The sequence below is a fragment of the Stegodyphus dumicola genome, chromosome 3, assembly GCF_044657685.1.
Source record: "Stegodyphus dumicola isolate Sdum_Otavi_A_Nest chromosome 3, ASM4465768v1".
Lineage (NCBI taxonomy): Eukaryota > Metazoa > Arthropoda > Arachnida > Araneae > Eresidae > Stegodyphus > Stegodyphus dumicola.
In genome coordinates this window covers 237,470,383-237,485,889 of record NC_140770.1, presented here as the reverse complement: position 1 = coordinate 237,485,889, position 15,507 = coordinate 237,470,383, and the positions used below count along the sequence as shown (strand labels likewise).

The following is a 15,507-nucleotide window of genomic DNA, read 5'->3' as shown; positions in this document are numbered from 1 at the left end:
GAAGAGCTCTGCGACAGGTGGTATACGATGAGGTGTAGTGTTGTCGTCCATGAAAGAAGATGCTCTCTAAATAGATGACAACAGAACCTCGGTACAATAGTTGATACCAATGACTGAAAGTCCTTGGGAAATGTTGGAGGTCAAGCATGATATCACCCCAAACGAAAACTTTGGCACCTTCTAAACGGTCGCTTTCGAGTATGGTAGAGAGATGATTGCGCGCTTCCTTCTTATACGACCAGAATCGTTCGTCAGACTAATTTTAATTCTCATTCGTAAAGAACACTCGATCCCTCTTATTGTGCCCAGTTCTTATGTTCTCGGCACTACAGAAACCGACGATGAGTAGACATTAATGGTACACACCTTACTAGTTGTTGTTTATACAGACCATGTTTCTGCAGCCTCCTGACCACGTTTTGTGATATCAGACGTTCAGTAGTTCAGTTTTTTCCAGCTTACAAATGGCGTGACCTCAGGTAGAGTCATCCTGATGATATCTTCTAGATTGCTTGTTGATCGTATCATACAGTAGTAGTAACTCGACGCCGTTGAAATCATTGTACATTGTGCAATAACTTTCACTGAACACATAGCTGAGCGTACTTTGCCAACACCTTCTTAAACAGAACCAAAACCACCAGATCGAGACGTCACAAACTGGCGGCTGACAATCGCTGTTGGTTACCCACTACCTGCGTTAAAAGTATATGTGTTTTTAAAGCTTTACTAAAAGGATGGTTTCTTCTAATGATGTAGATACATATTATTTTTTTTTCTTTATATATAGAGAGAGACAGAGAGAGATGAAGATATATATTTTCAATTCATTCGCGGATATAATATTGGAAACATATTCATATGCACAAAATACATTATATATTATTAATTTTTATGCTTTTATATTGTATGTTTATAGTTAAAATAATGCTTTAAAGTAATGGTTGGCTTTTAATAAGTAACATTAATGAAAAGTTAGACTCTCCCTTCATACTAATAATATTCAAGTCACTTAACTGCATAAAAAGTATATTAGAGGGATGGATAGAAATATTTTTAAGGATATTTGAAGCTTAAATTTTAGCAGGGCAGATTTATAAGCACAATACACAAATATATATAAACAAATTTTGTTACAGTTATTTCTTATTTTTAGTAAATAGCAAGGTGTTAGCCGAGGTTTCCAATCCTCGTTACCAGAGTGTACGTGGTAAAGCCTAATTAATTCAGGAAATGTGTTATGCCATAATAGCATACCGGACGTACCTTGCATTAACACTCCATCCTTCCATCATTCCGTAATGAAATTCACAATTTTTTCCCCCTTTTGCTGTCATTTTACGAAGTAAGCATTCTCAAAATGTGCTTATTTTTATTACATTAAAATTGTAGATTTTTAATATAAATTAACATTTAATAAAAATAGTTGCTCATTTTCCCTTCTCTCTTCAGCGGCTCTTTACGAAATAATTTTGTTGAAGACAAATATTTTGGGCAAGCGCTGAAAATTGAGGGAATAGCATTTCCTTTCAGTCCTACTTGTTTTAATGGAACTCCTATTTTCATCCCCGTTTTTTTTATCGTATTTCACAGAAACGTGCTGAAAATCTTTCTCATGGAAATGTAATTCACAGACCTAAATCCGGTAAATGTAAAAATAGACCTAATTAAATTAATTTTATAAAGTAATAAAAGTAAGATTTCTTTAAAATGGAATTTAATTTTTAACAAAGCAGGTAATATCAAGCATGTGTTTCTTTATTTCCCACCCGGGAGGGGAAGGATTTTTAGTGACATAAGGTTTAATAATATTTCAATTTTCATGTATTGAGAATTTTATTTATTTCTTATATTATGCAAAACTATGCACTTTATATTACAATTAAAAAAAACCATAAGCATATTTATTACCTTCAGTCTCTTTAGAAAAACTTATAGTACAAAAATATACTAAATACATTTTGATACATAATTATTAATCATACATTCGATACATAATTATACTAAATAATACGCAATTACTTTACACAATATTATACACATTGAAATTGAAATAAAATTCCTTAATATTAATGTATCCATTCTTTTAAATAAATACAGAAGCAAATTCTTTAATAAACTTAAATTTCAAATCAACTTACTTAACTTACCCAAGAATACTTCGAAATGGTAAATCTTGTTGTCCAGGAAATGTATATACTGACACTTTAGGGCCATCAGTATAATATCCTTGGCATAACGGCACACAACACTTTAAAGGCATAATGAAAAACGAAAAAAAAAATATCAAGATTAAATTAAGCAGACATTCAAGCTACTAAAACAACGCTTTGGTTCATTAACGCGTCCTCTCACGATTTCCCAACATGCTCATACCATCTGGATGGCGTTGGGCCGAAGGGGCTATCTTTCGCACCCCATCGAGATAGCCAACAGTTTGTGAGGTCACTAAACTACGAGCCTTCAGTAAGAAGGCTCGTAGTTTACAAATAAAAAAATACTCTTATCTAGCAGCTATATTTTTATAATTCTTATTATCAATATAAGAAAAGTATATTAATTTCATGTAAATAGCAAATATCATACGAATCAGAGCGTTATGAGAGCAAAACTCATTAATTCAGTAAATTTCTTGGATTTACTTGTCAAAGTTCCTGCTGAACTTAAACTATTTATATAATTATATCTAGAAAATGCTCCAACACCGTTAATCAAATGTCGTAATCATGCAGCTTACATAACACATTAGCAGTGCTTGTAGAGATATTAGGTATTTTTTAAAGCAAGAGAGATTGAAAAATTAGCAACGCCTTCGCCGGGAATCGAACCGCAGACCTCTAGAAATACGCATCCAGCGTACAGACCCCCACACCACGAAGGTATGCCAAGAAGGCGGGAGAGATAACTTATATGCTTAGCTTGCTTAGTATTTCGGTATAGTGAAAATATGTTCAATAGTTTAAAATCTCTGTGCTATAATAAAATTATTTATTAATTTATTTACTTATTTGTTTTAATATTTTGTGGTGATTTATTTAATTTACTTAGAAGTTATTTTATGTTTAAGCGGCCTTTTCTGTCGCTCTTGCTTCAACTCCCACTTTCTTGCCTGAATGCAAATTGTCTAGCGCACATGTATTTAAATGATGTAGAAAGAAGTTAGTATTTAAGAGAAGATTTTGGAAAGTGAAATCAGAGCATGTTCTGCCTGCCTGAAGGTCACGCTGCTAACTTTGATTATCTAGCGATTGGATTTCTGTGGCGTTGAGCTATTCTTGCCATTAAGCTTGTTTACGCTGAATGTTTCGAGTCAGAGCGAACTTGCATCTAGTTATCGCGTAAATCCATTAGGCTAAACTTAACTTCATTAATTTTAAGTTATCCATAACCTTTTGCATGAAGCCAAAATTGTTGGCTTTTCTAAGTAAGAGCTGGTGCCGTCTATGAACTTTACTTGAGTTAATAAAGGGTTCCTTACATCTTTCTCCAGGCTTTGTTGTACTTTATTATTTAGTGATTATTCACTAAACAGTCTTTTAACGTCGAGCTCAGTTTATGATAGCCAAGCATACGAGACGTTATAATTTTAACTCTTTTTATCAATGTACTCTTTTTTTTAAAAGTTTATTTATTTAATCCTCTTATGGTATTTGCTACCTGAACATGCATAAAATTTTTAATTTTTGTTGCTGTTGTTGTTTTCTTCTTAAAGCCGCCACCACGCTCAGTCTCAAAAACTGGTAGTCTTAATCATCTAATCTGCAACATAAAAATTTTGAATGACATCAAAGGAGGCCACTTTTTTTAAATATAATTATATATATATTCATTACAAGCTAAGTTTGCATTCAGCAAATAGACTGTTGTGTGAATGATTTTGTGTTACTTAAGCTAACAGTACACGGTTTTCTCTGTATTTTTGGTTTTCGTGATTAAAAGCTCTTATTAAAGGTCATGGAAATTTTCTATTAACGCTGCTTTATATCAAATTACTGAATTTACCTAGCATTAACGAATCCTTATTAAAGTGGCCACCATATAATGAAATTTCTAATTTCTGAATTTAACTAGTATTAACGAATGCAAATTAAATAACCTGTTAGAAATATGCATTTAATTATAAAAATTTTAGACTTTCGCTTTGTTTAAAGGTTGTGGGTCTGCAAAATAGCACTGCTTTACTGTTGGATGCAATCGAAAAACTAATTATGTATCACTGTTAATCAATATTAAGAAAACAATTATTACCTCGTATTATTTAAATGAAAGAGCTTATAAATGCAGTGGTGACATTAATCATATAAGAAAAGTCGGAAACAGTTCTTTTTAGCCCAGAAGGGCTATTAATTTCGTTTTGGCATTTTGCGTTGAAAACTTTAGATGTCCGTTTCACGTTTCAAATTGTTGTTACCAAATAATATCTCACTGTGTTATATTTAAAGAAATTAAATAATGAAGAATCTGCATAAATGTATATATGTTTCTCGCATTGTGATAAAACAACGGTACCTAGAACAATCAAATTTTGAATAAAGTAATCCTCCACCGAATATGGGCATCTGGAAGCCGGAATTTGGAATTTGTTTTGTTATCGATTTCATAATTTTTAACACTTTAACCCTTTGCGGCACAGTGTGTCCGGTCTGGACATATCTAAAAATTTCCTTCTGTACGCACAGCAAAATTGAATGAAAAAGGATTTATAGGTTACCATAGGTTACTCTGAACCTTCTTTATTTATAGTAGATGGCAGCTCAACACTAACCAGTCCATATATTTTAGCCATGTTTAGTTTTTTAAGACCCTCATTTTTCAAAGAAATCTTCCAGTTTTTTTTAGGATATAAAAGGAATTGTTTGAAAAGAAATTTCTATGTTATTTTTTGGCTGTATGCTAATCTCCTTATTCTATATTAGTTTTAAATTTTTACCTCGAAATCTTGCCTAAAATCAAACAGCGAACCCTAGGTGCGGTCAGACCGGGCTCACCAATAATCTAGGACAACTGAGAGTCTGTATTCTTTGTTTCTCCACATCTCATTGGTCAGTTCATAGACACAACAATGCTCGTTTCAGCACACTTTTCGAAGCTGTATTCAATCAGTGTGCCCTCTTCGGGCACACCCACAGAATTAAAACGATAAGTGCTATCTTCACAAAATTTTACTTGTATACTCCTCTAGGCCTAATTAGACTGCCTACTTTTTTTTTTTTTAAATCAAAACTCACTCGGACTTTAAAAGGTAGCTTGCCGGAAAGGGTTAACGAATTTTTGATTAACAAACTCAACGATTTCAAAGCGAGCAATGGCAATACTGTACGAAAAAAAATATCTCCGGCGCGCGAGACTGTGTATCGGAAATCCTAAAGATATGTTCATTTTAAAATTATTTTACGATATTGCTGTGGAATTGAATTTTATGGTTTAAGTGTGAAGAACATGATATTTAATAAATTAAGGTAACACACAACACTTTAAAAAACCACCGCTTTAGGCGTAATGTAAAATCTGAAGGCTTTCAGATTTTTCCTTTTTTTACAAACGGTGATCATGATCAATATTTTTTCCCTCTAGCCGTCCAGAGGGTATAGTGGTTAGGGGAGCCGACTATGATACCAAAGGGCCCGGCTTCGAATCTCGAAGAAGGTTGTAACTCTCCATCTCTTCAAAGGAGGCAAAAGTGTCCCACTTATTAGCTGCCTCCATAATAAAGTGACCACCACATCTGGCCTTAGTAGTGGCCAAGACGAAGTCTGCTGAGGAACCGCCATTGATAAAAAAATTTTTTTTTTGCCTCTAAAAGGAAGGATATGTTACGTGATCTATTTGCAGATTACAATGTATGTGATGTACAGGCTATCTTGATAAACTTTCATTATTACTTGAAAAACAGGAGGGAGAGACTGAAACGCAATGTATTCATTATTTTATAATATATAATATATAATCTATTTGGTTTAACAGGTTTGTTTATGAGTGAGTATTTGACTTTCCGTGACGACGCATTCTGTCTCAGTAAAGAAGTCTGTTCGGAATTATTATCGTTCTTGTCATTCATGTCGAGTTAAGCCTCATTAATTATTTCGTAAAAGTTTTAGAAAAGACTTTCAGATTTGCTGCCAAAATCAGGAGTTAAAGAAATATCGACCATAGTAACCTTCAGACAAATGAATCATCTTTCCTGTATTACTTGTGAAATTTCTCCAAATTAATGACAGGAAGATGAATTTGACTGGCGGAGTTTTGAATTCGATATTTCGAGCACCTGTTTATGCGACTGAAGCAAAGCGTAAAGATTATTCTTAAAGTGCAGGCTTGCCAAGTACCTTCTATTCCTGTTCATCTTGACGGTAAAATACTCTTCATGACGAATAACTCCCACAGTAAAAGCATCTAACTCTACTCTTTCGACATCTTAGTCGCACGTAAGCTTTTAATGGCTGTGGTATTGTGAAAATAGTTTGCGCTGTGTCCGTTGTTTCAGAGAGAATGTGAAACTTATGAAAGAGGGGCTTATTTCGAATACTTTCTTGATAACTTTAGGCAGTTTTCATAGCTTCTGAATGGATGGATAAAATACAATTAAATATGTAATTTTTATGCTGTTGCATGGATACCTAATTTAAAAATTAAAAGGTAGTTCCTTCTTAAAACTAGAAACCCTGCATTTATAAGGTCATATTTAATTTGACCAATATTTAGAATTACATGCAGAGAGTGCAAAAATCTTCGAAGGACGGTAACTAATAATTGCGTTCATAGAAGATTATTAGTTCATAAAAAATAGTAGCAACTGTGCCTAAATTTTCCTAAATTTACGATGAGTGGTAATGTTGAGAAAATTGGAGATTTGATGCTGAAAACAGAAGTAGTGGATGAACCTCAACCAGCAGCTTCTAAATCAAAGGTCTGTGGTTCCTTATTTCTTCTGAAAATCCAGTTTCTTTTACATGTTGTTCTATGATTTAATTTGATATTGTAACGTCTTTTATTAGCGAAATTAGCACTTGAATTTCATTTGCATTAATAAAAAACAGTTTTTCTATTCTTTGTTGATGCGTATACAGAATCGTAACTATAACCTTTTTTTTCTCTCTCTTTCTTTTCTCTAAATGTAGCTTTATAGAAAGGAAGATTTAATATAAAATTTTAAATGTTTGCGGTAAGTTATGCATTAATCTGAATGTTTACGGCTATATCGAGCTGAGTCTTCCGCGTTTTATTATCTATGTGAAGAAACATTTACGTGGAAAGATCTTGTATTATGAATTTACTTTTTAATGTATTATTTAATAGCGGTTAAATATATACTAGAGGTATTTGTCTAAGATAAAAAATACCTTTACTCAGCAATATATAAGAGACACTGGCACATTCGTATTATACAGTGGGAAAACCCCATCCAGTTACACTGTTCATGTGCCAATGAAGAGAAACTCGGTCATTGGTGAATCGAGCTTAGAACATATTGCACACATTTTTAATTTTGAAATAAGTTAAACTTTGCTAGTAAATTTTTAATGCAAATCATGTGATTTACGCATTTTTATTTTCATTCTAAAAGTGAAATTCGTGTCATCCAGCTCAGTTCAGCGTAGTGTAGAGCGGTCTTAGGGACACAAATCATATCTTTTCTTCTCAATATTTTAAGCAATATTCAATTACTGGATTCTTACGCTTATTTCTTGATACCTAAATATGCTCCTTAAAAATGAATAAATAATAATGCTATAAATTTTCCCCTGCTTAATTTTATTTTAAATACATTGTAAGTTACATTTTTATATTTTTGAATAGTTTCTTATATTACGATAGATATTTACCACCTTTTCTTTATAATTCGTGAACACTTGATAAAAGATTCGAATTCCCCTTCTTCCCCCAAATTTATTGTTTGACTAAACAACTATCAACTCACTTTCACACATGTCGTTTGATTAATTTTCAGAGCCAATTTCTTCAGTTGATGAAGCGTGAATTTCCTTTGGACATTTTTATTTTTTTTTTTAAATCTCTGAAATAAGCATTTTCAGTTTAATATCCTTTTGGGTAAAATCTGTTAATTTTAAATGGCTACTTGTATAATCTTGAAATAATATTCAGACCGCACTTTATGTATATATATCACCAAATAAACACACAATTTAGAATCAAAAGTCTAATTTTTAGAATTTTGATAGATATTCTAATTTTTTTACTTTAGTGTAATTTTTAGACTGAATTAAGTTGAACAATTAAAAAAATGTAAAATAAATTTATTTGCAGCTAGACAAAAAAAGAAGCTTTCAGATTTTATATTGCATCCAATAGGGCGTTTTTTTTTTTAAACTTACACACACAAACACGTTTCGAGAGCATTTGTGCTAACGCCCCATTGGTCTAATAATATTTAAAATTAGCATATCTTTACAATTTCCGATAGATAGTCTTGCGCAATGGGTAATTCAATCATTAAAAGCGTTGAATCACTTTTCAAATTATTGCCACCAAATCACCCTGTATTATATTTAAAGAAATTCAATAATGAAAAATCTGCAGGACTGTATGCATGTTTCTAGCAGTAGGAAAAAAAAAGGTACCTAGGTTTAGGTTTATTTAATTATGGCAAAGCACACTAGGGCTATCTGCCTGAGGGGAGGGATGCCTTCGTGGAGGACCTTTCTAAGGGAAACTGGCTCGTATACACGTTACACATGGGGAAAACTACGAAAACGCCCATGCAGCCAACCCGTTTGCGGGATTCGAACCTCTAACGGTACCTAGAGCCAACAAATTTTGAATAACGTATCCACCCGAATATAGACACCTGGAAGGCCGAATTTTGAATTTTGAATTTGTTTTAATATCAGCGGTAACGTTGTTACGGTATAAAACATTTTTATCTATTATCTTGTCGACCGTGAAAATTGGCTAACATCAGACCAAAGTTGGCGGAGATTCCGCCCAGTGTTACGCCAAACTTTTCTACAGTATTTTGAAAACCTACAGCCTCTTCATTTGTTAAACAATCAGTATTCGACCCGCTTTGTTTTTAATCTTCCTAGAAAGGCTCCTGCCGGTTTCTACTACTTACACCCTCGCATTTCAATTCGTTTAAAACGGAAATCCGTTTAAAACATTCTGAATACAAACCTTCTGCAGATGATTTCTTCAGTCTATTACTCTTTTGTTGTTCATACTCAACTGACCATACCGTGTCACACTTTTTTTTATGGTAATATCTTACGACTATGAAAATCATTCAAATCAAATTTGAGGTCTGTAGAAACAGACCCCAAATTTTAATCATTTCTTTTGAGTTTACGTCAAAAGAAAGCGCAGATTTTGAGAGTGAGCTTTTACGTCACGCTTATGCGTAACTAGAAAATCACGATGCTTGGAGCATTTTCCCTGTCAGCGACGTAATACGTGTGTACCATAAGTTAGTAATACTTTTATAATCATAATTTATTTTTGAAATTTTTCAAAAAATAAGCATTATAAAAAAAAATAATAAAAAAAAAAACACCTTTTGGATAGTAATCTTTTTCGAGACTCTTGAGAGGAAGTTTTTGTCTTTAATGACTAAAGACTATCTATTTTTTCTTTCTTTATTTGTCTTACAACTACAAGAATTTAGCAGTTAATTTATAGCTTTCTTTTGAGGTTATAGGATAACTATATTTCCCCAAATTCACTTAGAAATAAATTAACTACAGACTGAAATTTTATTAGAAAATGAATTAGCATTTACTATAAACCATCGAAATTATTGGAAAACAGCAATAGGCAAAAAACAAAGTACTTTTGCTCACTGGAAAGTACAAAAGATTATAAAAATGAATTTATGTATCGATGTGAATAGGAGACTAAAAATATACAAACTTACTATATTTAGCAATGCAACGCTGTTCGGGAGACTTCACGAAATTTTAAAATTATTTTGCCTTGCAATAGGCTGGGTTGGGGCAGCCGGTACAGCCACAACAAGCAGTATAATTTAGGGGCAGCAAAATTTTCTTAATTTGGGAGTTGTATTTTGGAATTTGGTTAATTTTAGGTTGTTATATAATTATGGAAGGATCTCGAATTTGGGAAAACAAATGAATTTAGGGGAAGAGCACCTTAGAATCGTTCATTCTGAGGTCGCCAATTATTTTTAAAACAGCTATCGTATTTTGTTATATATATATATATATATGTGTGTGTGTGTGTGTGTGTATGTGTGTGTATGTATGTACTGAGAGTTTAACACGTTGAGCGCCACGTCAGCCATCTGTATCTGTGGCTGACGCTAGACTTTCCGTTTAGACCGCGTCAGCCATCTGTGACTGAGACTAGACTTTCCGTTTAGGCCGCGTCAGCCATCTGTGGCTGATACTAGACTTTCCGTTTAGACCGCGTCGACCGCCGCTGGCTGACAGCGTGTAAAATGATATATAACTATACAATTTACACTGTTTTATGGAATTACAGAAAAATTATTTAAAATTTACTTAACTTTGATTCATTACAGGATTGATGGATTTCATTGAAACACGGTAAGCATAAAACAGTTTTCCATTACAGCTATTACAAATTGTAACAAGTGTCTTAGTCTTTTTTCTGGCCATTACTCTACCAGCTTCAGTTGCATTTTTATCATAACATAATTTACAATATTTCCGTACTTCAGAGGCTTTTTCCGGTTTTCTTTGGAGTTTATGCTGTCGTTTTTTAGATATTCTTGTATTTCTGTTCGATGGAATATCTTCTTTTTCACAACTTGTAAGGGGTAGCACTAATTCTTTCCGGACTTCAGTAGTGCTAATTTTCGGCTTCGTAACATCTTTGCATAGAATGTAACTATTTACAAAACAGACTTGGAGCGTAACGTGAATGAATGCCTATAGGAATCACGTTCCAAACGCAAACTATCTTCTACTGCGATAAGAATCTCCGGCCTTACAATGCCAGCGCTTTTAAGCGGCGCGCTTGGCCTGAACGGGATTGCCTAAGAAATACGCTTGGCGCTCAACTTGTTAAGGTAGAAAATCTGCCTTGTAAGAAAATATTTAAAAATACTTTTCGATAATTTGTGAACGGCATCGCTCCTCAAACTCACGTAGCCTCGTAATCCAAAGCCACTGTCTCTCTAGAATTTTATTACAAACAAACTGAATGTATGATGGAAATATTTTAAATAATAATATTTTTGAGTAATTATTTATTATTTTCCCTTTTATTGTTTCGTTAAAACAATTTACCATTTTAATTATTTTATTATATGATTCATTGATTATTAATTATTTTAATAAGGAATTCATTTATTAATTGGTTATTTTTAGACAATAATAGTTTACCTCTATCTTTAATTCTATGTGTGCTTTACGTAGTTTGAACCTTGACTCGTGAAAATGTCGCAGTTTGGCTCCGAAGTGCTTACTTATGCATATGCCTAGAATTTGTCAATTAAAATTTGTGTTTCTTTATAATAGATCGGAAAGATACTAAGCTGTAAAAAACAGACGTATTAAAAGTCAAATAAATTAATAAAAAAATATGTAGTATAGTGTAAGAGAATTTTTGTCATTCTTTGAGAAAATTCATCACTACCCTATCATTGGTGTTGGCATTATTCAGAAGAGGATTACTGTTCTCTGAATAATAGAAAAAACTGCGTATTAGAAGTCGTTTTCTGAATTTACTGCTTTGTATAAGCTGATTTTGGGACTTGCGTGTTATCCCGTTTGACTGGTCAATTACAGGGCTTAATTTCTAATTAGAAGTGTCGGAGCTCTATGGAAGACCGTCAGCAAAGAGGAACAAGAGCAAATAAATAAATAAAATGACTATTAAACTTATTAATAATTTTAAAATTAAATAGTTAATCATTATCAAATTAATTAATAGGTATTTATTAATGTTTATTAATTGTTATTTAATCAATAATTATAATTTAATTGTTAATTATTATATCATTAATTAATTATTATTTATTAAAATAATTAAATAATTAAAGATTAAAGTAATTAAATAATTAAAATTAATTTAAATGTAAAGAGATAAATTAAAATTTAATAACGATTTTTAATATAATTTTATTGCTAAAAGTAAAATATTTGAGATAAAATTTCTACTGAAATTGTTATTCAATTACATAAAAGAAGTGCCGCAGCCTTCCTATTTAGGGCTCCGGTGCGCTCCGGCTAGAATTATGATTTATTACAAAAACTAAGAAGCACCGGGCTCTAGCCTAATTTAAGCTCTGATCGTAGGGGGAAAAAAGTTCTTTTATCATCACAAAAATTAAATATACTTAAAGTACAGCTGATAAAAACTCAGATAATCTAAAAACAGGGAGAAACAGAATGAAGGCGTAAGGGTATGAGTGGGTGGAAACAAAAAATGAGGGAAATCTTGATGAGAGAGAACGTTCTCTTTGACCACAGCTCTCTGCTGATATAATTATAGTCATCACGCGGTTTTGTGTCAGAGGTAAAACGAGTCCTGAATCTGACTCCTAAGGATGAATCTAAAGTTGCTAGTTACGTTTTTCGCCCCCCCCGTATTTGGTTACATTAGTGGATACTATGGGAAGACGATGTATAGGACATGCTTGAGCAGTTTATCTTAGTATTTCAATCTTATTGTACTCGCTGTCTCTTAACGCACATTTAAAAACAGAAATTTTTCTTCCTGCAAGGATAACTAACTGTAATCATCGATAACAATACACTAAATACAATGGCGAGAAATTTACGCTTTCCTAAACAAGCACCCCCAAATTTATTGTCCTTCTTAAAGGGTAAGGTTTCCGCATGTGAGTGAGGGGACTTTATTTGAACGTCTCATGTTTTCATGAGTTCGTATTTCTAGGGAAATAGAGTATTACAAAGCCTGCTTATTGTTAAACTAAAGCGTTACGAATTCTAATTTCTTTTCCTTGAAATTCTGGTTCAGTTTTATAAAAAGAATTACCGGAGCTTATCTTATTTAGGGCTCCGGTGCGCTCCGGCTAGAATTGTAATTTATCTTAAAAATTGAGAAGTACCAGCGCAATTTAAGCACTGGCCAATTAGCATGATTTAGTGCCACTTTTTTTAGAATTTCGCAGTAAAGATTAGCGATTGGCGAGCGTTGCCAAAATTTCCGCCAATGCTCAACGGGATTATACGTACTCTGATTTCTTGCAAAAACTTACGCATTTACATTACAATGGAAATATTTTATTATTATTAACGCGTTCCTTCCTAAGGCATTACACGGAACGGAGGGGATGCCTTCGGGTAGGACTTTCTAAGGGAAACTGGCTCGTATTCACAAGTTGCACAGGGGAAAAACCCCGAAAACGCCCATGCAGCCAGCCCGTTAGCGGGATTCGAACCTGGGATAGAACTACTAGTGTTCATGGACTTTACCGCTCGGCCGTTGGTGGGCCTATTAGAAATATTTTAGCATACGGTTTTTTCAACGTCATTCGCAGAATACAGTTTAATAATTTAAAATTAATAGCTGCGATAAAAATAACATTTCAGTATTTTTTATAATTACTGATCCATATTATTTCATTCATATGATAGGAATGGCCCACCAGCGGCCGAGCGGTTAAGTCGCTGAACACTGGTAATTCGGTCCGAGGTTCGAATCACGCGAACGAGCCGGCTGCATGGGCATTTTCGTGGTTTTCCCCATGTGTAACGTGTATACGAGCCAGTTTCCCTTAAAAAGTCCTCCACGAAGGCTTTCCCCCTTTAGGCAGATAGCCCTCGAAGCTTTGCCATAATCAAACACACATATATGGTAGACATGAAAAAAATTGATTTAATTTTTGTGATGCATCATAAAGTTTTATCTCCAACTTTGGTGATTTGGTTATTAGGTTTTTTGGGTTTTTAGTCTATTTCGAGCGATATTGTTTCTGAATTGCAGACACTGTTTAAGCTTTCTAATTATGAATTTATGCAACAACTGAAGTTGTAGGGAAGCAGTAAAATTACTGTTACTTGAGAACAATATATATGCAGTTATGGTATATCTAGTGATTTCTTTAGGTATCTCGAATTAACAAGCGAGTAGATTTTACATGCTTCTACTTTTATTCTGATCATTTGAAATCGTTTTTACTACTTTAACACATTTTATCTTTTGCATATGTTAAGTTCAAATCTTTTTTCAACTCTTGCTTATATACCGTGTAGTTTATTATTATAATTAATATATGTGTATCTGCCCTGTAAAATTGATATTTTTACTTTATTTTAAATTTAATGTGTCTGGTGCACATTTAAACACAACGCGCAGATTATCTAATGCACAGATTTATGTTACTGCGATACTACAGTGTTATTTTGGAGCTCTACTGTTTAAGCATTACTTCCTAGAGCCATTATAGAGTACGGAGTATATTACGGAGCCTCAGATGGAATAGCACATGACATGTGTTCCTCGTAGTAGGTCTTGGGTGGTGAAAAGAAAAGAGGCGCTTTGCCTCTGTATCAGAAACGTCACGCATCTGGTGCCATATATAGCATTAGGAAAAAATTCACATTTAGGTTAGGTTAGGTTATTTATGATGGCTTTAAAAGCTATGCCTTTGCAGACTATATTCTGAGGTAAACTAGCTCCCCTTCCCCTTACATAGAGGAGCAATAAATACTTTAAAAACTTCTTGGTTACCTAGCCACATTCAATATAAATCATTACGAACAATGCTTCTAGTATTCACAAGCAAACTTGTGCAAATTCAACAATTTTACACATATAATTGTATAATTATGATATTATTTTCTGTCATTATTATATAAAATCTTTTTTTTTTCAGGATGCTCATAAGGGTTTATCGGAATCACAAATTAATGGTAAGTGATTTTTTAAGCTTCATCTTTCTCTCATACTTTAAATAAATTTTTTGTATTGTTATCAAAAGCACGCCTAAAATATAAATTCCTTATGCTGCTTGAATTCAGTTGCGAAATGTCTAATTATTATATATGTAAATATCAATCTTTTTATAATAAACCAATGTTTTATCGATTCTTAAATATTTAAACTTCATTTTAGCCTTGCTGTACATCTGAGCATTGGTGTAATTTTATATCTGATTTTTTTTTTGTATAATCGTCATACGCAAGGTTTATAAATGATATTCTCACCAAGATCACTGTGAAATTCTGTTCCAAACTATGCATTACTATTAATTTTACTTTCTTTAAGGCTGTAAAATGGAAGTTTTCAAAAAATTTACAGTTTTACAACACTATGATTACAACACTGCTTATCTAATAAATGATAGAATTTAATAGAAATAGAAATGATTTTATCTCTTTTGATCATCACTCTTACTTTTAATGCTTTATTTTAAAGTATTCGTTTATTTGTGGATTTATTGTTATAATATTTCAAATGTATGCTGAGTTCAAAAAATTTGCAATTTGTATCGCCGTTTCAGCATTCTAAGACATCAAAATTCTCGCTGTTCCTATGGATTCAACCATCTGCGTTCTCCACCTTCAATATTACAAAGTCCCTTTTTTATTAAATGCCGGA

At 32.9% G+C, this 15,507-nt stretch overlaps 1 protein-coding gene across 4 annotated transcripts in view; it reads left to right on the top strand.

Annotated features, from left to right (window-relative positions):
* The window catches only part of Eip63F-1 (Ecdysone-induced protein 63F 1), a 122,702-nt gene that overhangs the window by 73,550 nt on the left and 33,645 nt on the right, over positions 1 to 15,507 (top strand). For 3 of the 4 annotated variants that reach the window (XM_085813943.1, XM_085813942.1, XM_085813944.1), the window contains one exon: positions 14,783 to 14,819. In XM_085813943.1, coding sequence (XP_085670069.1) covers positions 14,783 to 14,819 — 37 coding nt within the window. Of the gene's footprint in view, positions 1 to 6,413; positions 6,908 to 14,782; positions 14,820 to 15,507 lie in introns of those variants that run through there. The other variant, XM_085813941.1, reaches the window with a different exon arrangement.